The 27,357-nt window shown below is 33.7% G+C and overlaps 1 protein-coding gene across 1 annotated transcript; it reads left to right on the top strand.

Annotated features, from left to right (window-relative positions):
* The first annotated feature begins 5,181 nt into the window (after positions 1-5,181).
* Positions 5,182-27,156, top strand: LOC143918398 (multidrug resistance protein homolog 49-like). Its single transcript, XM_077440303.1, has 24 exons — positions 5,182-5,283; positions 15,735-15,878; positions 15,958-16,015; positions 16,086-16,279; positions 18,295-18,439; positions 18,514-18,614; positions 18,687-18,858; positions 18,931-19,055; positions 19,121-19,310; positions 19,382-19,606; positions 20,101-20,342; positions 20,427-20,514; positions 20,591-20,799; positions 20,871-21,010; positions 22,648-22,931; positions 23,011-23,162; positions 23,346-23,460; positions 23,550-23,799; positions 24,704-24,899; positions 24,974-25,136; positions 25,206-25,400; positions 25,476-25,685; positions 26,638-26,784; positions 26,857-27,156. The coding sequence occupies exons 2-24, from the start codon at positions 15,751-15,753 to the stop codon at positions 27,061-27,063; spliced, it is 3,936 nt and encodes a 1,311-aa protein (XP_077296429.1). The 5' UTR covers positions 5,182-5,283; positions 15,735-15,750; the 3' UTR covers positions 27,064-27,156.
* The last annotated feature ends 201 nt before the right edge of the window (positions 27,157-27,357 follow it).

A 27,357-nucleotide genomic window follows, 5' to 3' on the forward strand; every position in this document is an offset into this window, starting at 1 on the left:
AATTTTTTTTAAAAATTGGTCCAGTTTTGGAGGTGAAAATAGTAGAATACGAAACCTCGATTGTCAATTTAAAATACGTTTTATCTGGTCGAAGCGCAACTGTCGCATTCACTCAATATATATATATATATATATATATATATATATATATATATATATATATATATATTGATATATATTGTCGCATTCACTCAATATATACATACACTCAATATATATATCGAAGAAAGGAACGGTAACAAAATTAAGGTTTCGAGTGTACAGCCCTCTTAAGTACTTGATCATGACTAATTTCTAATAATGCATATTTTACGTTAGCCCAGTTAATTAATCTCGATACTGAAAATGATTATAATATATTTTGTAGTACTATGAAATTTTCATTTGTCATCATAATAAAAGGGGAAGATACAAAAGAAACAGTTTTAAAAAAATTCAATTCTTCGAACCTTTTATCAAGTTCCAGATTCAGAGATTTAAGACACTTTATTATTTTAAATTTAAATTTAAATTTTGAAGTTGTGTCTGTCATCTTATCTATCAAATCACTAACAGAAGATAAAATTGAAAAATTGTCATTTTCAACTTCTGTCACAAGGCTTTTCTCTATATTTTTTAGTTTGTCAATGATGAGCATGGTTCCTATTATTGTTAAGTTACTTTTTTGTAGTTTTTAAAATATATTTAATTTTTTCAAAATATTAGTAATATTTACTATTAAGTCGCTGGTGGCCGCAGTAAAATCCACTAGTGGCCGCACTTGAGAACCACTGGTCTAGACTCTAGAGTCTAGACAGATATTACTGTTTACTTTCAAATAAAATGTGACATACATATGTTACAGCAGCATATTTTTTAACCAACTACTTACGACATATGTATTTACATATATTGTTTACATTTCGATAGACATCTTGAGATTTCAATGGGATATACAATTCATTTTGGACAAACATACATACGTAAAACCTTTTATCTCTGAGATAAAAATACACTTGTTACTTCCGTACATAAAAAGTGTGTACCTGTGCATGCGAAATAAGTCACATTTTATCATTTTTTGTCATCTGTAATAATTAAAATGTAGAAAAAATAAGATAAGACAGATTAAATACGCAAACGTTTTGCTTGACAACCGCTGGGAAATTTTTTCCCGAAATAATAAAGCATCTACGCATGTCGATGAATATGCAAAATATTAACATCGTACATCTGTTTAATATATGTATGTAATAGAATCCCTTAATTCGTTAGTGATTATATCAGATCGCGAATTATCACAGATTTCATACGATAGGCACTCGTTTAGTTGGTTTATTTTCGAGAAGGACTGCTCAAAGGATGTTCGAGATCACCTCGAAGGAAGGGATAAAGTCGTATTATTTGATTAATTCTAGAAGGTGGTGGAACTTCAGATTGAGCCCCTCGCAAAAATGCTTCATAGGCTCTTTATATCAAAGGTATTCAAATTTTTATAAATGAAAATTATTCGTTTTTAGATCTTGGGAGCAAATACATACACCGATCTTATTACTAGTGAGCGGACTGAAAGCGTGCCGTTTATTGTTAATTGTTAGCGGTGCCTTGTTAAAGGTTCGTCGAACCTTTTTTTTGCACTCTAGCTTTGTAAATAGACCCAAAACGCCCTGATTCCTGGAAAAAGCACCCTCCCTATCCGCCTATTACTTATTACAAAACGAGTGTTGTGCCCGATGAAATATCATCGCATGGCTTAATTAATTTAAAAAAAACCATTAATTAAAAAATAAAAAATAAATGTGTCGGTCGTATTCGGTCGGTCGCAGTCCACACGCGTTCGTATTTTTTTCAAATACCTTAAAATATATTTAATTTAATGTTTATATTTAATTGTTTATTATGAAGAAAAAATGTTAAAAACTACCTACCTACCTACATATAAAAAATATAAAACACCAATGTTCTAAATGCTCTAAGACTATTGCCCTAGTGGAAACGTTGGTAACAAATATTATATATAGAAGTTTTTTCTTGATCTGTTATTATATTCGTACGTTTTATTGGCAGTTTTTTAGCTGTGACGTACATATCGAAACGATTATTATAATACGGCGAGCGACACACACACACACACACACACACACACACACACACACACACACACACACACACACACACACACACACACACACACACACACACACACACACACACACACACACACACACACACACACACACACACACACACACACACACACACACACACACACACACACACACACACACACACACACACACACACACACACACACACACACACACACACACACACACACACACACACACACACACACACACACACACACACACACACACACACACACACACACACACACACACACACACACACACACACACACACACACACACACACACACACACACACACACACACACACACACACACACACACACACACACACACACACACACACACACACACACACACACACACACACACACACACACACACACACACACACACACACACACACACACACACACACACACACACACACACACACACACACACACACACACACACACACACACACACACACACACACACACACACACACACACACACACACACACACACACACACACACACACACACACACAGATTACCGTCTTTATATATATGTATGATATAATATTATATATGATGATGGATGCGAGTTGTCTGCCGACAAATTGTACAAATAATCAATACATTGCTTATGAATGATACAATATTGTCTGAGCGACAAACTAGTAAGTAGCAGGACTTAAAGTAAAGTGCTACGTGTTAACGATTCGTATTCTTAGAGTTAATAAAATTAAACATTGAACACAACATTTAGATTTATTATGGTCGCGAAATATTTTGTCGGTATTTTTTTTAAATTTTTGTTTTGCTAGATGTTGATATTTTCGATCAATAACTGTAGGATTTATCGCTCCGACTTAATAGTTACGAAAAAAAAATTCTAAGAATGTCTACTTTTTTATCAGATGAGTTTTTATCAATTTTTTTTTTCAATTTTTCAGATTCAAATGTGGTTTTTTCCGTTTGTTTGAATATATAATATATATTTTTTAAAGATACATTTCGGAATTACGTCGCTAGGGACCCGAAGCGTTGCAAATTTCTGGGGACCCCTACATGCATACATACTACATACATATGTATGTATATCCAAATATACGGGTCTGATTTAAATCCACAATTTTCAACCGTCGTTCGTAAATTAAAAATTTTCCGTCGATTAGAAATGAAAGCCATGTTTAATACATTTTCGGAAATGCGTACGTGGGCACATAAACGCGTCTGCTATATTTTGAGAAAACAATAAAAGTTAAGACGCTATTTGCAAACCAATTTCAAAACGGGGCTGCTAAAATTACTTAAGTTCTGGCCAATAAGTAAAAAAGTCTTCTCGGAAATGTGATGCATTTAGTAAAATAACGAACGTTTTTTGTTCCTCAGAAAGTGATTCAAATTTCATGATTTCATATTGCATTGGTATAGAAAATCTATAATAATTCATCGATTACTTTTCAAAAATGCTAGGGCACCTTTAGGGACTCTGAGGCGAATACCTCAATCGCCTGTGCTGTAAATCCTCTCCTGAAAATACATATGAATGTAAATAAATCTTATGTATATTACACATGAATTACTAAAAGACTTTCTATTTTAACATACGTACATACATTCTTCAAGTATTATTAATTCATGAAGGTGTATTTTACTCAGTGGCGACTCGTCTTTAAGGGCAACCGGGGCACTGCCCCACACACATCTCTCCTAACCAAAAAAGAAATGTATATTGTTAATTTCTCGTCAAGAGACATCAAGTGTTTTATCCCGCCTTAATTTAAATTTAAATTTATCCCGCTCACCACACTGTGAGCAGAGCCAGTCCGCAATTCATTTCTGGGCAGTCGCTTGTTTGCTGTGGTCCCGTGGTCGCCAGCTTCAGCTTACATACCACTCTGGCACGTGCGAGTGGCACTGTGTAGAGTGTAGACAGTCAGAACAGGGAAACAGAGAAAAACATCAGTATTACCGCATACAGAAGGTCACTTTTAGTTGACTTCGTTAAGGTCTCTTTAGTTGATGGTTGATGGTTGATGGTATGCGAAAAAAAACAGTAATGACGGACATGCAGGAATGAATGATTTACAATCATAAATAGAAATATTTTTTATATTAATTAATAAACATTATCATAATTAATCATGGTCGACGTATCGATGAATTCAATAAATCAAATTAAATTTATTTTGTAAGGAGATTTAATCAAGAAAAGAAAATATATTATATGTACTTTGTAATTTTGTGTTTTACTAAAACCATTTATTAGTAATAAAAGTATGACGAAATAGTATATAAATATATTAAACTATAAATATACTAAGCATAATATAATTGTGACTCTGCAAATAGCTTTTTTCCACAAAATTTCATTAAATACAATAATTTTAGTATGGTGGTACAATTTAACGAAATGTTTCAACTATATTATAATTATTTTAAAATTGTCAATCACAATATGACAATTTTATCATTAAATTTTTAATTTGCTTTTTCAGAACACTAATGAACGAAGTTGATAATTTGTTAATAAAAGTCATTTTCTTTGCATAATATGTCACTAAAAATATATAAATTTCATTTTTTGGAAAAATGTAAATATGTAGGAGGAAGGAGGGGGGGGTTTAGCCTTCTCGTGCTCCACTTGTTTTTAAAATTACGAGCCGCCCCTGATTTTACTAATTATATTCGGCTGGTAATAAGTGAATGAATTATGCAGAAACTGTATTAGCGACATTTGTACAATTTGATAGTGACTTTTTTACGACATTGATAGAGACTTTTGTTAAAGTTTGAATCGTATGGTAAAACAAGCTGTCGTGAAATAAAACCAGTATACATATGTGCATAGAAGAAAAATAATAAACGGGAACCAAATTTTCTGTCAACGATCAACAGGGAAATTGACCAAAAAGAAACGACGGAAGACTCAAAGTCGCATTCTTTAGTCACATTATAGGGTTTGAAGTATCTGCGCATGCCTCAATGCACTTGGTACGTTTATACATATATACTATTTGTATATGTACATATATGAGGCAAAATGACCGCAACAGATTTCAGTATTGCGACAGTAGCCCTACTGGTTGGTCGTTGCTGAAAAATTTCGCATTGCGTCTAAATTACGTAAAAATATTAAAAAGAGTTCGTGAAATAGTAACTGGTATGTGCATAAATAATTTAAAATTTAAATAACAATAATACAATTACCATTTTTTCTGTGAAATATTGTGAAATTTCAAAAAAAAATGTATCGATGTGTTCTTAACTTAATAATCTTCAAAATAAATTAATTATAAAACATTGAATAGATTGAAATTTAAATATTTTAATTACTGAATACGATTTGCGGCAGCAAACAAATTTAACATTTACTTTTGTTGTCACCCCCCTCACTGTTCTCATTTCTTTTTTCATACAATTTCTTTGGTTTTTGTGTTAATTTCAACAAATTTTTACAAATAATTAAATAAATATAATATACATATGTATATATTTGACTTAAATATAAATTTTCCTATTTTTTAAGCATACAGCTTATTGTAAATACATATATGTATGAATGTATGTACCCAGGGCCACCGAGAGGAATCCCGCCCCCTGGGAAAAATTATTCCGGCCCCTATGACGAACTAAAAAAAAATATCTTTTATATACATTTCCGAATAATCTATCATAACTATTAGAAAAATACCTATATGTTGGTTGCAATTTTTTTTAAAATAATTGAATAAAGTATTATATAACAGGTATGATTTCTGACACGGGGCCCCTCGAATAGTCAGGGTTCTGGAACTTTACCCCCCCTCCCCCCCCTCTCGTCGGCCCTGTATCTACATACAGAAGCCTTATAAAAAATAGAAGCTTTTAATAATTTGACTATTAATAAAGTAACTGACTTTGGAGTTTTATATTTGGGGTGAAAAAGTAAGTCTCTAATACATATACATTTATTAAAGTATACATAGATACCTATACATACATATGTAAGCAAGGAAAACTGAATAATTTTAGATTCATATGAGCCGTTATATTTTTAAGTGGCAAAAGTCCAATTTTCAGTTCCAAAAACTCTGCTTGACTTAATTGATAAATTGTTAACACTTATTTTATTTCGATATATCCAGAATCCGGTAAAACAGAACAAGCCTATTACAGGCCACAAGTATTTTTAAATATTGTTAAACGTAAACATTTAATTTTTTGCGAAATATTTCTGGAAATGTAGAAAAGTGAACTTTTGCCACTTTCAAATATAACGGCTCATATGTACATATTAACGTAATGCTAAAATATTAATTAACTATATTGCAAGAAAAAGCAACTACATATCTATTTATATATTCATAATGACGCAATTTTATAGAGATTCATCGTACAATCAGGGCTGACCCAAAGGGTAGGTTGTATAGGCGCAGGGCCGGTCCTAGACATTTACATATTACATTTACATTTACATTTACATATATATATATATATATATATATATATATATATATATATATATATATATATACATATTTTTTTTTTAATCTTTCGCTTCTTTAAAGATTTCAGAGAAATTTCAGCGCAATCCCTTTTTAGTAAGTGTAAAATTATTATATTTATATTTCAAAAATGTGTTAAAAAATATTAAATACAATATGTTGCAATTTTAAACATTAATAAAAACTACCATTTCTGTGATGTTTTTAAATGAGTTTTGGGAGATTATATAAATTTTGCCATTAGACCAGCGGTTTACAAACTGGGAGGCGCGGACTATTGCCAGGGGAGTAATTTTCATACATAATATTTACAAATAAATAAAACTTCATATCGTAGCTATATTATTATATCTATTAAAATGTGTCTATGTATATTATTATATATACATATATATATATATATATATATATATATATATATATATATATATATATATATATATATATATATATATATATATATATATATATATATATATATATATATAAATATAATATATATATATATATATATATATATATATATATATATATATATATATATATATATATATATATATACATATATATATATATATATATATATATATATATATATATATATATATATATATATATATATATATATATATAATTTTAGGGAGGCGTAGTAGCATAAAGTTTGGAAATCGCTGCATTAGACTATTCAATTATACTGAATACTTTATCATCATTTGACAAATTATTTACATATGTAGGAAAATAGTAAGAATTCATAAAAATCTACCTATAATTAAAATTTTGCTTCCTAGTCTTTAAGTCCGCATAATCAATACATCAAGTCAATCATTTAGTCGATACATCAAGTTTTTGAGCTATTTCATTTTCAATTGATAATATAGCTTATGATTTTAAACACTCGTTCGATAAAGTTGACCTGAGATAGGTCTTAATAAGTTTAAGTTTGCTAAAATTACGTTCACATGACGCAACTGTTACCGGAAGGGTTAGTAAAATTCTTAAATATATCCATAAATTCGGTACAACATTTTGTAGCTGGTTAATTTTTATAACGTTATATAAGTATTTATACATCGTATATCAAAGTGTTAATTATTTTAAATTGTTCGTGCAAATCATTACCATTCATGTCGCAATTATCTCCATCTTTAAGAATTATTTCTAATTTTGTGCATTTTACTTCAAGGCTATTTATTTCGGGAATATTTTTTAAATCAAACAAGAAGCCCCAAGGTATTATTACGTTTTTATTTTGGTTATTGGCGCCCCGGGCGACTGCCTGTACAGCCTACCCCTCGGGCCAGCCCTGTATAGACGGTCGCTTGGGCCGCTAGACACAGGTGGCACTAAAAACCAAAATTAAAAGCGAAATAATTTCATTAAAAAATTTAATCAAGATGGCGTACATACGATTACAGACAGGACTTATTTATGTTTTAAACTGAAATACATTGGGTGTTGAAATATTGTATAATATATGAAAATAAAATGTTTCTTTTAAATATATTTAATTTAATATTTATATTTGATTTTTTAATATGAAATGTACCTATCTACATATAAACAATATAAAACACCAATAGAAAAATTAATTTATTAAATAAATTTTCAATCGATTATTAACTATTGAAAATTAGCCTAAAGGAAAAATTGGTAGCAAACAGTATACATATATAGAAGTTTTTTCTTTTGTTATTATATTCGTACGTTTTTTTGTCAGTGTTTTATCTGTGACGTACATTTTTTACTTTTACTTTCCTCTTCTCACTTTCACTTACGATTATTTATTTTTATATGTACATATATGATATTCGGATTACTACAATTACATACATATATACATACATGTATGTCATCATTTTTACTAGGCTTTTCTATGTTTCACTTCGCAAACGATTGAGCTAAAATTGCTACAGTTTTCCGATCGTTTTAAAACTTTGCCATTTTTGTCTATTCAATTGAAATTTATCATGAATTTAATATCATTACATATTGTATCTATGAAAATATATGTACATACATTACGTATGACGAATTCATTATCGTATGAACAGTAAATCTTATTTCTCACAGTGAACTTAATATTCACAATGTTTATTTGTCATAAAATTAAAATATAAATTTACGGTTTTTATTGTCATATGAAAAGTGTGCAAATAGACAGAATGATCTTTGTTAATAGTTGAGATACGAAGTAAAGTAAATATGACTTAATTTCATCATTAATTACTGTAATTAAGTAACATGAAATATAATTTCATATTACAACATTATATTACATGCAATTTTCTTTAGAAAATTTTTAAATAAAATAGGATAAAACTAAACTATTTTTATAAAAATATTTAATATCGTTGATTGAAAATTTTATCATTTATTCTTTTATATTTTTTGTTCTGGTTATGACTAGTCACCGGACCCAGAAGGTGCCGCGTATTGTTCAAAGGTTGTAAATGCATTGTTAAAGGTTTGCCGAACCTTTTTTACAAAGGATTTACAACAATGGAACAATGGATAGCACTATGACTATCCTACCTCTAGTAATGATACGTGGATATTGCACGATGTCAATTTTTTCAATACCTATACATATGTATATACCCAGTGGTGTAGTCGGGCCAGGTCGCCGCCCTGGTACTTATTTTGACCCAGGTCGCCGCCCTGGCACTTTTATTGATATAAACATTGTTTTTCGAGTACAATTAAAAAATATTTTGACTAAAATTTCATATAAAATGTTGTATTCCAAATATTGTGAGCAGACTCTCGTTCTAACACTCGATGACCACAATCGTATAGTAATCTGAGCACATTCAAAACTTAAAAGACGTTTAATGAAATTTATTGGCTTTTTTTATCTAAAACCACCCAAAACTTCGAAATAAAACATTATTTAAACTATTGTAACGTAGAGATTAGTGAGTGGCGTCCGTGGACCGATGGCTTACGAGCGCTAATCACCTGATCTCTCGTTCGCGCCAAAATGTCCTCGCCGAATGAATAAGCCGTATGTAACGGCCAATGGGATCGCCCCACTCATCGACCAATAGTTTACACGTGTATGTATGAATGTGTGTTGTGCTCAACGGGTATAAATATGGGTAGCTCTCAGCCTGGAAACCATTCCGACCTGGAGCGCCGACGAGAGCACACGAATAGATACCTTCTACAAGCCTCCTGCGTCTTTTTCTCCGATTCTGGAAGCCCCCTCTTCACGTCCACCCAACACTATTGACCATATGCACTTGGGGATAGATACAATGAGGGAACTCAGTATAAATGTATAGTCATCTCTAAATTCACATGCTAAAATTTGATAGTTTTTTGACATATGTATACATACAGAGAGATGTAATAAGAATAGAGGGGCCCTTACAAATGAATAATTGTTGTCAATTTTACGCGGTACGTCTCTATAAATACGCTATACAATCGGATCAATTTATTTATAAAAATGTATCCCATGTTGTTTATTGTGTGTTTTTGAATGCATTGTGCAATTTTTACCAATGCACTTGCCCATCTTGCGAGTAATATAAACAAACAGAAAAGTTTTTATCGGACATACGTCGAGCACCAAGCGTCAAATACGACTGATGCTAAAATTATTTAGATCTGTCCGTGGACAACTGTCACTCGACAACAATATAACACCTAAAGCCACTTCTATTAATATTACATTTCTCTGTATACATTGTTGCGTAGGGGTGGGTGGAGGTTCCAAGTAAAAGGCCAAAGTCGTGTCACAGCATTTATTGGTGATTAAGGAGATACACGCACTGGCAGTGCTCCGTCCAGAATGTCTTGATATCGCCTAAGTACCGTCTTATAAGGGCCAGGTCTCTCAGGACCTCCGGTTACTTCCCTATTGTTTAGGCATGTACCCGGATATGTATTCCCACGACACGTCCCACGGTATCGGTGTTACTTCTAAGAACTCCACGGGAATGCGACCGAGTACCGCTATCGCCGCTAAGTGCATTCGGGGGAGATAATACTCGAAACCAATTATAATGGTCACACAGTCTCTGGGATGCTACTCGGCCTAATCCGATTACTCGACCTAATCCGAGTGTACGTAACAATATGTATATAAATGGTTTTAGCATTGCTAAAAGCAAATGTTGGTGTTGACACACAAACACTGGTTTTGCAAAATCAAAGATGTTGAAAAGGGGGCATTATGGAAGTGTTTATAAAATATAAAAAAATACATTATAATTTCGTCGGGGTCGTAGAAATGAAACACCGACCTGGCTCTTTTTTTTATTTAGCACTACACCACTGCATATACCTATATTTACACTGTGCGTACATCTTTTGACAATGTCGGAAGTTCGTTGTTGATCTCTTGTTGTTCTGATTTGCGTTTTCTTAAACAATGGTTCTAAATCACATAATAAATAAGTAAGTTGGCAACTTGTTTTCACTGTTTATATCGATTTTCAATAAAAAATTTTCGTCAGAATTCAATAGCTTGGTAGAGGTTTATAAAATTTATTTATCTTAATGATTTTGTTAAACGATATTTGTGGTAAAACAAAGAAGTGACGTGACGTATCTTTAAAAATACGAGACGCCCCCCCCCAATGGCGTAAAAGTTTAATTTTTGTAATATACCTGGAAATCTTCCTTTTCCAAAAATATTTTTTCGCCAAACGCTTGTTCATTGGCACATTTAACCTATCATATACATATGTATATACATAATATCGCTATTCTGTGTGTCTGTATCTGTATGTGTGTATCTGTGTATCTGCGATAACACTCGCCGTACTATAATAGTCGTATAACAGCCAACAAACCGTACGAATGTAATAACTAAAGCCCGGACCCAGAGGGTGCCGCGTATTGTTCAATTGTTGTAAATGCATTGTTAAAGGTTCGCCGAACGTTTTTTTTTTTTGGACTCTAGCTTTGTAAATAGAGCTAAACGGTGTCTATCCGCAGTCTAGTAATAACAAAATGAAAACTTCTTTATATACTGAGTGCTACCAATGTTTCATCTAGGCAAATTAGTCTTTGAGCATTTAGCGCCATCTATTGAAAATTTATTTAATTAATTAATTTTTCTATTGATTAATAGAAAATAAGATAATTTTTACCATTTTCCTTCATATTAAACAATTAAATATAGATATTAAATTAAATATATTTAAAAGGTATTAGAAAAAAATTCGACCGCGTGCTGATCGAACACAGGACCGACACATTTCCTTTCATTTTTATTTTATACATATATAATAGCTTAATATGCGATGATATTTCATCGGGTACAACACTAGTTCTATTATATTATCCTATTCAAAGCACGATTCATTCAAATACAAAGCAAGGGTTGAAGTTGAAGTTAAAACTTTAGATTCGTTTAATTCAATTTTTGAAACGAAAAAACCCAATCCAAATCTTCATTAGCTACAAATAACAGTGATTAGTCTTTGAAAAGTATTGATCCTGTAATTAGTCCGTTTGCGACTCTTACGTGCACACAGTACCTATGTATGTACATACATACATACGTATGTTCATACAGGAAGGTCACAAAATGCGAAAATCGCGAAAAAATCAATATGCCGTACCATCGGCGATGACGTACCACTTGCTCATGGTAACCGACTCATACCATCGACATGAACAAGTCTTTAGGTTTACCCTTGAATTCCAAAATCGTAAAATTTAATTAGACGTGTTTTCCCTGCAAAACTTTTTTTCACGTAGTGAATTTGTTTTACATACATACTTTATCAATATATATCAGAAGATTGGCTTATCGTCACTTTCAGACACGTTATTTACATCAATATGGCGAAATTGTAATGAATGTGACGAAAATCCACATCATTAACATATGACTGGCATCTGTCCCATGTGCAAAAAGATATACATATATCTATGTATAAATAAGTAATAAATTGAAAGATAATTTTATTTAGTGCGATCCTTGTGATTGTGATCAAATGTTGTTAGTGACATACGGGGATCATCTCTTTCTACATACCTCCTTTACGTTTCACTTACGATTACAATTCAGGAAAAAGTTTGCCTCTTATCCGATCGTTTTCATACTTTGCAATGTTGCTCATTTGGTCATCAATATAAGTAAATGGATCCTCCGCTATTACGATGGTGCAAAAATATCGCGTAAGACGCGTTTGATATCTGCCCGGCGAGATAGTCGTTGACGTTTATCCATCGTTTGTTTATTAGTTTTAAACATAGATGGCGGTAGTAAAATAAAATTATTGTTTTTATTCAAATTAATTATTTTATTACATACCTCTTCTTATTACAACATCAAGACGGCTACGAACTTTTGAGAGGGGATGCATAGCTCGATTAAATCCAGATTTGACGAGATTAGGTGTAGGAAATGCAGTGAAATATAAACTTGCCTACTCCCAAAGCTGTGGAAACATGCTCGCTACTTCAGTGCTGATTCAAAAATGATCTTTATTCAGTTTGAATCTTATTTGTGCATTCATATTACTTTCCAGATCTATCAGATTTTCTTGAAAGTTGATATCAATATCAATTACATTCACACTAAATGGATCAATTACCCAATCTGGAATATTTAGATTTACAATATCATTAAATCTAACTTGCATATCCTCATGAAGCTGCTTCAAATGTTCAATATCGATCCGGTGCAAACGATCGACAAGCGCCAGACAGACTGAACCACAGATTAACGACACGTGTACCTTATGCGTGCGCACTACTCGCACTTTCACTAAGCGAAATCTACCCGAAGTCCCGAAATACCTACCCTGTATACGTTATGATAATTTAGTTCCAAATTTTGCCTTATTAAACTCGCCAGAAAGATCCAACTTAATTTTAATAATTACCATTTTAATAATTGCATCTGTGCACATCGAAAGGTTACTCGTCATCTGATATGCAATATATCATTCGAGAAGACGAGAATTGCGTTTAAAGCAGCCATCCAGTTAATCTGTGGTTCAGTCTGTCTGGCGCTTGTCGATCGTTTGCACCAAACCCGTTCAATATACATATGTATATGTAAAGATCATCATCTTGTATTAGAAATATTAGCCAATGATGGAAATTATGTTAAATCGCGTCGTTTAACATTAATTTTGAAAAGATTAATTTTGAAATGTAATTATTACTTTTCCAAGAAAAGCAATAATTACATTTTTACGCGTTGTGAGATTAAAACATTTTCCCTGTAATTGTTTGTTTAACAAATCAAATTTCTCAAATATGTCTGATAAATAAATGCATCGCATTTTGCACCAACCATCTCCCCAAATTGGTTGTCACTCATAAATGACACAATACTGTTCCAAAGTATAACAACACGATTAAGACAATTACCCTTCGATAATAACCAACGAACTGCTGGCGTTCAAAATCCTCCTAGTTTTCCTAACATATTATTCGAAAAAGGTGATCTCGAAGTGGGCTTGATTTAATGAAATTTATTTTTTTTAAGAGACCCATGTAAACGCCTTCATAGCCTTATTTAAAAAATATTTGGCACACATTTTTTCAGATATGTGATAAATCCTTGATATTTGCCAACCATTGAAGCAGCCCCATGGGTTGCACAAGCTAGTATATTTTCCGAAATGCAAATGTATATTCAGTTTGATGACATATAAAAAGTTTAAGCTCTTCTTTTCATTTAAGACATTATATAAATATAAAAATTTTATAGTTTCCATCAGACTGTACCTTAGAGCTCGTTATGCCCCCCAAAAAGTAGAATTTTGGTTTGTGTATCCCTTGAGAGGGTCTGGGCCTCCTAAAAGGGCCATGTGGACCCAGGTTGAGAAACACTGGTCTAGATAATAAATAAAGGTATCGTGAGATAGTATACCAAATTACTGGGTCATAATTAGAGGAAGCGTGCTTTTTCCAGGAAACAGGGCAAACTACAAAGCTAGAGAGCATAAAAAAAGGTTCATAATAAAAATGAACAGAGCACGACGAACAATGAACAATGAATGGCGCAAAGTTGGTGGAGTTTGTAGTGACACGTTATCGATCCGGGTATTTTTTCTCAAATTAAATAAACTGATTGAACGCGCGTGCACGTTATAAAAGTACGTTTTTCAAATTCCAAGATAATTCAAAAAGGTTAAAAAAAGATTTCAAGTACTTGGATAACTTTAAAAAACGAACCGAAGCTTTAGATATCCTTCTAAGCACTTTACTGCCCGCTTCGACGCGTGAATTGTTGTCACCTCAAGTCCGGAAATGCGCGTACACAAAGCGCATGCTAATTTTGTTCACGTAAATACGCGTGAGCGGACGTTTACGCAAAGTTTTTACTCACGCATATACGCGTGAGCGGATAGTAAGGTGTTAACAATTAAGCCAACGTCAACTTCTACTGAAAGAGTGTTCTCCACAGCAGGAATAATAAAAACAAAATTAAGGGCGAGGCTAAATTTTGAAACATTAAATTTATTTATTTAGTTATTTTTAAAATATGTATTTTTAAAATTAAAATAAAGTTTATGTATGACGATAAATTTCCTTTTTCTTTTTTATATATGTGACTCCACTCATTTTAATTATATTGAATTAATATTTCACACTGTTTTCTATTGTTCAAATCTATTCGAATTTTACTATTCGATATTCGAACAGTTGATGAAGTTGAATAATTGGAAACTGTAATTGGGATATCTGAATCCATTTTTATGGTGCTTTGCTAAATAAAATTAATTATAAGCAACCCATACGAATACTTTTCATGTGAATACAAATATCACAAAGAATCAATATATCCATAGCTATGTAGTATAAATTGAGTAAATTTGTCCGAGATTATTGTCAGAGTGAAATATACATACTAAAGATCTTTAAACTTGATGTTTTTATTTACTTAAATAAAGCTTAACCCATTAATTCTTACTTCCGAGTACAAAACCTTTCCTTAATGTGCCAGTTCATACTGCACTACTTATTTATAGATTACACTAATTTATTTCTAAATAATCGTTTATTTCAAGCTATAACACAAGCAATGACAATCTTGGAAATGCAAATTGTTGCTTTTGGCATTGCCATTTTAATTCTAGATACAATAGCACAGACGTACAACCATTATACAGAGAAAATTGAAATTTGTTTTTTTTTTTAAATCAAGGATTGTAAAAGCAAAAATGCGCAATGACGGCAATTTATTAAATATTTCAAACGAGTTTGGGAACTATCGACGTCGAAGTTCCACATTTAGCGGTCCAAATCTCAGAGGCAGTCTCACCAGCATCCATCTTCAAGAACTCAATTTGTAAGTTAGACTTATATGCACATGCTTGATAAAAATATTAACAATTTTCATGTGTATAAAATCTGTGTTCTTTGTTAAGACCAGTACATGAAAAGAAAGATAAAGAAGCAGAGGACCCAGTACCATATTATAAAATAGTAAGTCCGTCAATATACTTTAATTAATGTGGTTTAAATTATTTTATTTCAGTGATTATATCCGTTTCAGTTCCGCTTTGCAAAATGTACAGAACTGCTTGCAACATTTTTGGGTATATTCATGGCTATGGTGATGGGAGCTTGTATACCTATCGGTATAATCGGATACGGAGAGTTCACCACCTTGATGATGGACAGAGTAGCTCCAAAAGGCTCTTCAACTCCAACTGTTATACTACAAGCCTTCGGGGGCGGTCGAATTATGTAATTAATGCCGTATCATTTAACTATACTTTTATAAGCAGTTAAACGATTGGTAAATTGAAATAAACACTTTAATTAAAAAAAAAGTATTCGATAGTTAAAAAAATCAAATAGCATTATGTCCATAGATATAGAATACCATAGATGCGCCCTTACGCTCTAAGCCGATCACCCTGTTGGACCATGCACAAACAAAGTAGTGCATGGTCCAACTCTCAGTAGCTAGTTCGCTTCTAAGTAGGAAGGTCGATTGACATTTTTCGAAATTGCCAACGTATTCAGTGAAATTATGTTACAATTACTCAAGAAAACATAAAAAGGCGGATGGCATCACATATCATATGTAAGAATTAATATATAATGTCTGCAATTATAGTAGTATTTTAACATATAATGAAATATCGGCGCCATGTATGTAGTTTTGTATGCAGTGATTGAACAGCGGTCGACAACCTCTGCCACAGATGCCTCTAAATGCATTACGTCAAATACATATACATTAAGTTTAAAACTACAAACAATGAACTAAATATTAAAGTTTCAGCTTTAAAATTGACCCTTGTGGAAGTTACTAATATTTAAATATTGTAATAGTTAATGATGGTTTGCTCTGAACCCAAATTGGTGTTCTGGAATTATTCCTTCCTCCGTCAAAGCTATACAAAATCAGAGCGGGAGTGCCACAGGGATCAATTTTGGGACCAATATTATACACGATCTACACAGCAGACATCCCAACACCAAACAAAAATGTCACAGTAGCAACGTACGCCGATGACACAGCATTCCTAACAAGTAGTAGCGACCCCACGCTCGCATCGGAAGTGCTACAGGATCAATTAAATGGCTTCCAAGAGTGGATGAAAAAATGGCGAGTGAAGGCTAGCACTGGCAAATCTGTTCATGTCACATTCACACTTCGACGAGAGAACTGCCCAGTAGTCAGACTGAAAAACGATGAACTGACTGAAAGTACCGCAGCAAAATACCTGGGTTTCACCATTGACAGGAGACTGACATGGAAAGATCACATCAAAAATAAAAGACAGGAACTCACCCAGCGGCTACACAAAATGAACTGGTTGATAGGAAGAAAATCCAGTCTAACATTAGAGAATAAAATTTTGGTATACAAGTCAATCCTAAAGCCAGTCTGGACATATGGTATCCAACTATGGGGAACGAGTAGTAACTCTAACGTGGAAATCTTACAACGATTCCAAAATAAAGCCCTTAGAATAATAACAAATGCTCCATGGTTTGCGAGAAACACTGAAATTCATCAACATGTATATATACCAACAATTAAAACGGAAATAGAAAGTTATACAAAAAACTACAAGCTTAGACTCGAAACTCACTCAAACGAGCTGGCAAAAGCTCTTATAAAGTCTAGTGCAAAAGACACTAGACTAAAGCGCCGCAGAGTGCTCGAGTAATGGATAAAAAGCTGGCAATTAATGAATTGCCAAATCTTCTGATAAATAAATTGTTATAAAATCTGCTTATGACCGACGGGTCGATTGCAAATATCTTAAAAAAAAAAAGTTTATGATGGTTTTATTATAGTAACATAAATTTGTAGTTTAATATAGTGTGTATAGCTAAATATTTTTTTCTTAATATGGCTTTATTAGTTTGGTTTACTGTCACGCGGAGTGTCCAATAAAATAAAGTTATAAATAAAATAAAACTTCAGTGCATGTACATATACATAAACTGGTTGCTGACCACTGCCGACCGCCGCGTCCTTCCTTTTTTTCACCACTTCCCCGCTAGTTAACCATCCCTCCCCCCCACCTCTCAGTTGGTGGCGACAACATCTCCGACCAAAAATGTACGTAATGGATTATCTATGTATTATATATTCTATATCTATGATTATGTCACAAAGTAATTTAGCTGGTAAATATTTACTTTCCAATCAAAATGTTCATTTTCAAGGTACTAATCGTTTAAATCTGTCCACCCATACTTTCCACTATTAATTCAATATACTTTTGGTATGCTTATAGAACAAATGGAACTGCAGATGAGCTTCGGGATGCACTAATAGAGGATGCGGTTGCATTTGGTGTGAGTATGACTGCTGTGTCACTGCTGCAGCTGTTTGTTGGCATTCTTTGTATTGATTTGCTCAATTTTTCTGCAATCAGGCAGGTAATAGCAATAATGAACTGAATTTGATTTATGAAATAGATTTAACAATAATTAAAAGTGGTATAATTTTTTAGATAAGTCGAATAAGAAGACTTCTTTTACGTTCAATATTGTGTCAGGATATTACGTGGTACGATACAAATACTAGTATGAATTTTGCTACGAAAATATCAGAGTAAGTGCCAATACTCTTTTTATTTACTATGTACATATTTAAATAAATAATTTTATGTGACATTATGTATAGAGACATGGAAAAACTAAAAGAAGGAATCGGAGAAAAAATAGGAGTTTTTACATATTTGTTGACATCGTTTTTCTTTTCCATTCTCGTATCACTATTCTATGGATGGAAACTAACTTTGGTGGTTATGAGTTGTGCTCCGGTTATAATCTTAACAACTGCTCTCGTAGCTAGGGTAAATATTCGCAATTGTAATTATTGTGATTCACAAGCATATAAGTATTTGTATTTTACATTTTAAATACAGATACAAAGCACTTTAACAACGAGGGAACTAAAAGCTTACAATATGGCTGGAGTTATAGCTGAAGAAGTACTAAGTTCGATCAGAACGGTTGTGGCTTTTGGTGGTGAAAAAAAAGAAGTCGAAAGGTATGCCTAATTTAGAATGAATGAACTTAATGTGGCAAATAGTTCATTTAATATATTTTCCAAAGGTTTTCTAAGAATCTTAGACCGGCACAAATAACTGGAAGCAAAAAAGGTTTATACTCTGGCATCGCTTCAGGTGTTATGTGGCTCATCATTTATGTTAGTTATGCTGTAGGGTTTTACTACGGAGTCACATTAATCTTAGACGATAGAAATTTGGAAGTGAAAGAATACACTCCAGCTGTTTTTCTCATTGTAAGTTTCAAATTCATAAATACTACTGAAATTTTTATTGTAACATGGTTTATTTCAATAAATGTTTTTAGGTATTCTTCGGAGTATTAGCCGGAGCTCAAAATATGGGTTTAACTTCTCCGCACATGGAAGCCTTCTCTACGGCACGATCTTCAGCAGCTAGCATATACAAATTGATTGATAGAATTTCAAACATCGACAGTCTCAGTACAGCTGGCTTAAAGCCGAACACAATGAAAGGAGAAATAGTTTTTGAGGATGTTCACTTTCGATACCCGTCACGTCCAACGGTTAAAGTATGCAATATTTTCTTTTTTTTATAATAATTTAATATTCAGTACATGTCAGGTGTTACATTCAGACTTCACCGAATGATTAATGGTTGACGGTGGTTTTGGTCCACCGCTTCCCATTACTGACAGCTCAACTGGGGCTTCTTGTGGCTGGTTCCTTTGTGTCTCCAAACGGTGGAGATATCCATTACATGCGTCGTGTGTTGTATTAGGTTGATAAATAAGATGCATTAAGATGCAAGAACATTTATTTACGGAAAGAATGTTACACGTGTAGGCAAAGCGGCCATTTCTCGCGCGTCGGAGGTGTCAACCGTCCGTCGGCAACGGCGCTTCAAGGCCAACCAATTCTCAATGTACGACCACATAAAATTTATCACTTCGCTATATTTGATGACTGGCAATTTATTCACCTGTCACGTGTAAATCTAATAAATACATCGAAGTGACCCATTCAAAACGGAACATCGGGTATAATAAGTTTGCACTATTTGTAGATTTTGCAAGGATTCTCTCTGAAGATAGAGCCGGGACAGATTGTGGCATTAGTAGGCCCTTCCGGGTGCGGAAAATCTACATGCTTACAATTAATTCAACGGTTATACGATCCAATAAACGGTAGTGTCGGCATTGATGGACAAAATATCAAAAATTTAAATGTCAAATGGTTGAGGAGTCACATCGGAGTGGTTAATCAGGAACCAGTATTATTTTCAACAACTATAAAAGAAAATATCAGGTTTGATTTATTTCAATTTTAATAAATAACTTATTATTTATATAGTGAAACGTTGTAAGTGTAAATTCTAATGATAAATTGTAGATATGGCAGGCCAGGAAGTACTCAGGTGGATGTAGAATATGCAGCAAAGTCTGCAAACTGTCATGATTTCATTATGAAGTTACCAAACGTAAGGCAACCTAATAAATACATACATAAAGCGGAATGTATATTAAAGATTTTGATTGATTCTTGAGTTATTTTAGGGTTACGATACAATGGTCGGAGAAAGGGGGACCCAGTTGTCCGGAGGTCAAAAGCAAAGGATAGCAATAGCACGTGCCTTGATTAGAGATCCTAAAATTTTACTTTTGGATGAAGCTACAAGTGCCTTAGATTTACAATCCGAAGCTAAAGTGCAAAAAGCTTTAGACACGGCAAGTCAAGGGCGCACTACAATAATCGTAGCACACAGGTTATATTAATAACAACAGTAATGCAAATTCTAACTGTTTAATGTGTGCTGATATTGAATTCGTGTTTTAGACTGTCGACAATAGCCAACGCTGATATTATAGTCTATATGGACAAAGGAATCGTCGTAGAAATGGGCTCTCATGCTGAACTGATGAAACTGAAAGGCAGCTATTACAACCTCGTTGTGGCTAACGTGGAGCCAAAACCAAGTATGACGGCAAGAAATTCTGTATTGAAATTAATCATATATATAATATCGCTATTCTGTATGCGATAACGCTCGCCGTACTATAATAGTCGCATCGATTCGACATATGGACATATAAACCAGCAGAATAAACTAGTGGTTAGCATATAATGCTTTGAACAGAGTGGTCACGAGTTAAAATCCCACTGGTTTCTGCTGGCCAGACCTTGGATTTGTAACTCCAGGCCGATCATTTCCTATCAGAGTTTGCCAATTTATCTGATTTTCATTGAAACGGTACCAACAAATTGGCAACCTTACCCATTTTTTCTTGCCAAATCTCGAGTTTTCAGTAATCTCGAATTTCGCTGAATTGTATAAAATGCTGCAAATTTAATTTGACCATAAAGGTCTGACGCGTAGTGTGTTATATCTCATACAATTTCATACAAACAGTATTTGGCCGCACGCTGCCGTTCATGTCGCAGTCGCATAGTGCGGTCAGAGCCTAAATGTCTCTGTTAATATTAATTAATATGTATCTATGTATGTACTTTGTATAACACTAATAATATTTGAATCAAATGTACAATGTTTCTGGTCAGGAAGGAGCATTGGGGTTACCTGTTAGTTCTTCTTGGTATAAATTAAAGATAAAAATAAAATATGTATGTCACACTTAAAACACTGCCAACAAAACGTACGAATATATGTAATACGAATACAATAACAGATCAAGAAAAAAATTCTATATATAATATTTGCTATCAATGTTTCCTCTAGGGCAATAGTCTCATAGCATTTAGCGCCATCTATTGAAAATATATTTAATTAATTAATTAATTTTTCTATTGGTGTTTTATATTGTATATGTGTAGGTAGGTAGGTAGTTTTTACCATTATTTTCATATTAGAAAATTAAATATAAATATATTTAAAAGGTATTTGAAAAAAATACGACCGCGTGTGGATCGAACAAAGGACTGACACATTTCTTTTAATTTTTTTTTTATTTAATAACTTTGTAAGGCAGGGAAGGTATGTTGACCGTATCCCGGCCTAACGAAACACATGTTGTGTAGTTTGGAAGAGGATCGTTTATTTTTGTTCAATTATTACAATAGTTATTGTATGGACGAAGAAGTTAAGATTCGGAGAAGTGAGCTGGTTGAACTCCAGAGGTTCACTCTGGTGTTGGGAGCTGGTGCGTCGCTATATATGTTCTGGCTTGAAGCGTGCCGCGTACAGATGCTTTGTCTTCGTTTCCAGGACACGTGTTGACCTGTTTTCGAGGCACGTGTCTTCGGTACACGTGTGGTTTATAGCTATGGGGTCAGCGTGCCAGGACGTCGTTCTTTTGAGAATGGGGTCGTGTGCAACGCGTAAACGAGTTTTCAGGACATGTGTCGCGGTTGTCTGATGACATCACTGTTGGGTTTTGTTCGTTTTACGATCGAGCGATGAACTCTTTCTTCTGAAATGGTCGAAGGGGACGTTTCCCTTGAGTTATGCATGTTTGTACAGGATCGATGATGAGATCACTGGTTTTGATTCGTAATAGCACAAGTTGTGCTAGATTCCTACAACTTAATATGCCATAACCCATGCGATGATATTTCATCGGACACAACACTAGTAAATTATATTGACAATTTTCAGATGAAGACGGTCAGAAATCTGCATTGAACAATAACGAGGAGCCTAGTATTAAATCATCACAAGCGTCAATTTGTTCGACCCCGTCCCTGTCGACGGAGACAATAAGCTCGGTGGAAGAGAACGGCGAGATCGAATCGATGGATATTGAATCCGGCACTTCATTTTGGAGACTGATGAAGTTGAATATGCCCGAGTGGCCTTTTATCGTCTTGGGTTGTTTAGCGTCATTGGTTTTAGGTGGCACGTTGCCAGCATTCGCAATTTTGTTCGGAAACGTTTATGCAGTAAGTTCACCACAAGACATATTAAATTATACATTAAAAATATGCAAGTGTCCTGTTCAAATGATGTTTTCAATTGTAGGTGTTATCTATGGACGACATTGATGAAATTATGAGAGAGACATATCTATATTGTGTGTACTTTTTGATACTGGGGGTCGTGACCGGATTGGGAATTTTCACACAGATCTATGTGTTCAGTGTGTCCGGAGCTAAATTAACTTCTAGACTCAGGTAATGAATATCATCATCATATAAGCTGTATTCTCTATTCTATTTTCCATCTAGTATATCCGTTTTCCTTACTTCGTTCACTCATATTTGTAGTCTTTTTACAAGTTTCTTGAATATATCGTTTGTCCATCTTTAATCTATTCTTCTTGCCATATTATAAATGAAATTATTATTTTTTCACAGGTCAATGAGCTTTGAAGCACTGTTGAAACAAGAAATGGGATGGTACGACGATACGAATAATTCCATAGGTGCACTTGGAGTACGGCTATCTAGCGATTGTGGAGCAATTCAAGGGGTAAAATTGGATTTGTATATCTTAAAAATATTATCACGCACATAATTCTCAATTTATTTATTTATTTATGTTATTTTTTACAATTACAGGCCACCGGTTCAAGGATAGGATCTATGATTCAAGCGATTTCAACTCTGGCTGTAGGTGTAGTTCTTTCATTTTTTTATTCATGGAAAATGACACTGGTGTCTCTGGTGACAGTGCCGATAATTTTGGCTACCGTTTTTCTGGAAGCTCGCATTATGGGAAACCAAGGAACGAAGGAGAAGCTTGCTATGGAGAGTTCAACAAAGATTGCAACTGAAGCGATATCCAATATTAGAACCGTTATAAGTTTATGTAAGAATTAATCTTCTAATTTAAACAATGTATGTGCTCCATGGATATAGAATATACATAGATAAGCCATTATGTACATTTTTGGTGGGAGATGTAGTCACCACCAACTGAGAGGTGGGGGGGGGGGGTTTAACTAGCGGGGAAGTGGTGAAAAAAAAGGTCGAAGCAGTGGTCAGCAACCAGTTTATGTACATATGTACATGCACTGAAGTTTTATTTTATTTATAACTTTATTTTATTGGACACTCCGCGTGACAGTAAACCAAACTAATAAAGCCATATATTAAGAAAAAAATATTTAGCTATACACACTATATTAAACTACAAATGTATGTAACTATAATAAAACCATCATTAACTATTACAATATTTAAATATTAGTAACTTCCACAAGGGTCAATTTTAAAGCTGACACTTTAATATTTAGTTCATTGTTTGTAGTTTTAAACATAATGTCGATTTCTGAATTTCCTTCAGTGCCAACAAGATATGCGTGTGCATTTAGAGACATCTGTGGCAGAGGTTGTCGACCGCTTTTCAATCACTGCATATATCACTATATACATACATCGCGCCGATATTTCATTATATGTTAAAATACTACTATAATTGAAGACATTATATATTAATTCTTACATAAGATATGTGATGCCATCCGCCTTTTTATGCTTTCTTGAGTAATTGTAACACAATTTCACTGAACACGTTGGCATTTTCGAAAAATGTCAATCGACCTTCCTACTTAGAAGCTAACTAGCTACTGAGAGTTAGACCATGCACTACTTTGTTTGTGCATGGTCCAACAGGGTGATCGGCTTAGAGCGTAAGGGCGCATCTATGGTATTCTATATCTATGATGTACTCATATTATAATATATTTATTATATATACTTATCGTACATAGGTCAAGAAGAAGGTTTTATAGACCGTTACATCAAAGAAGCGAAACTAGTTTCAAAAGCAGCCAGAGTTAAAACTAGACTGAGAGGTGTTGTATTTTCCTTGGGTCAGAGTTCTCCGTACTTTGGCTACGCTCTGGCGTTGTATTATGGAGGTGTTCTAGTTGCCAATAAAGAGATTGAATTCCAGAATGTTATTATGTATGTAAATTTAATCATTTTACGCTAAAATATCCAATGGAAAAAAACTATAAGACATACATATGTAATTACAGAGTGTCGGAAGCTCTTATATTCGGATCGTGGATGATCGGACAAGCTTTGGCGTTTGCACCCAACGTCAACAATGCAAAGATATCGTCGAAAAGAATATTTGCACTGTTGGATCGCATACCTAATATCCTCTCAAATTCAAACATCAAAGAAGACGTGCCTTGGGTATGTTGAATTCAATTCGAATCGAACACGTACATATGTATATTCATATAAGAAATAATGTTAATATAGAAATCTGAAGGGGATATACAATATACAAAGGTGGAATTTCACTATCCGACCAGGCCTCAGATAGAAATCCTTCAGGGTTTGTCATTGAGCATACAAAAGGGACAAACGGTAGCTTTGGTCGGGCACAGCGGATGCGGTAAATCAACGTGCATTCAAATGTTGCAGAGATTGTACGATCCGCATCTAGGAAGTGTGGTATGCTTAAGATTAAACTGTTACGTATCATATAATGTAATGACTATAACTCATGATGGGTCATATCGGTTCCAGCGGCTCGATAATAAAAACATAATCGAAGACTTGACGCTGCCGAAGTTGAGGTCTCAACTGGGAATTGTATCTCAAGAGCCTGTTCTCTTCGACAGAACCATCGCTGAAAATATAGCCTACGGGGATAATTCTCGGGAAGTGCCTATGGACGAGATCATCGAGGCGGCTAAGAATGCAAACATTCATGGATTCATACGAGCACTTCCGGCAGTATGTTTTTTAAAATGCCGTGTTTATTTTACAACTCACCATTCACCGTTGGATGAAAACCTTTCCAGCACGCTTTTGATCTTCTCTGTTTGGAGCAACATTCATCCATTTAAATCCACATGTATTCTTCACTTTGTCCATCCATCTCAAAAGTGATCTTAACCGTTTGCCGTGTTCTTAACCGTGACTTAACAAGTGATCTTAACCGTGATCTATATATATATTAAAAACACATTACTAAGTAAGCAAAAGTTTATTTTTAACCGTTTGCCCGCGACCGTCTTCTATGGAAGCTTTGGGCGACAAGTCTGTAGCGCGGCTGTCTTCCATAGAATTTCTGAACTTTGCACGGGATTTTGAGCCTTATATGCGCCTATTTCAACTGTTTTAAGGTTCAAAATTGGTTGAATATATTACTAAGAGTTGAATGCCATCTATTCAATTTGCTTAAAATGAATATAAACTAGTCAAAATTAGTTCTTTGTGGAACCATACTCATATTATGTGACGTCACGTCTGTTGAACAATGGCGACGATACGTCTCAATTGTATGAAGAATGATTATTTGACAATTAAGCCAAAACTACGACATATATTATGTATTTTATTGTTTAAAATAATACTTTATGTATTAATTAACATATCTGGTTACTTGAGTAAATATTAAAATCTGTATTTTAGGTCGAAAACTCGATTGCCAAATTCGCGAAAAAGGTGCCGCATACAAGGCTTGTTCGCTATATTTATTGCCGCGGGCAAAGGGTTAAATACAATTACAGAACTTCTCTTGTTCACATTTCAATATCTTCAATCACGCTAATGTCAGCTTTTCTAATCATACCCAAATGTTTCATCAATCTTTCCTTGTTATTGAACTTCATAGAGTAAATTGGAATTCAAAGCCCAAGTTTCATATTCATAAATAATCTTAAAATCAATCCTATCGTCACAGGGGTATAATACCGGTTTGGGATCTAAAGGCATGCAACTGTCTGGTGGTCAAAAGCAAAGGATAGCTATTGCTCGAGCGTTAATAAGAAATCCAAGAATCCTACTCCTTGACGAAGCAACATCGGCACTAGACGCTCAAAGCGAAAAGGTACGTTTTCTACAAATGAAACTAAATCGAAACGTCAATTCATCCGTTATAGCTTATATTGAATATATTCAGATCGTCCAAGAGTCGTTGGATAAAGCGAGCAGAGGCCGGACGTGTATCGTGATCGCTCACCGTCTGGCGACGATCAGAAAGGCAGACATGATATGTGTCCTGGACAAAGGACAAGTGGCCGAGACCGGAACGCATGATCAATTGGTGGAACTCAATGGATTGTACGCTCAATTGCACGCACTTCAAACCCTCTCAATAGACGATTGAAACCCACACAGTATACAAATAAAAATGTGATAAAAATCAACGCTTATTATCAGAGCAAACCAAAAGTACAAAATTTGCTCACGATAATAAATTAGCGCCATAATATACATACGTATGTATTATATAATAATTAATTAGTGTGTAGAATATAATATTTATAAAATAATATATGTTTTTGTTAAGCTTTGTATATTTTTAAATTATGTAAAATTTATTATATCTGTTGTAGAGCTTTATTTTAGTAAAAATTTTGAAACAAATAATAATAAAAAATTATATTTATTCATAATGAAA

The sequence above is a fragment of the Arctopsyche grandis genome, chromosome 10 (assembly GCF_051622035.1).
Source record: "Arctopsyche grandis isolate Sample6627 chromosome 10, ASM5162203v2, whole genome shotgun sequence".
In the NCBI taxonomy this organism is placed as follows: domain Eukaryota; kingdom Metazoa; phylum Arthropoda; class Insecta; order Trichoptera; family Hydropsychidae; genus Arctopsyche; species Arctopsyche grandis.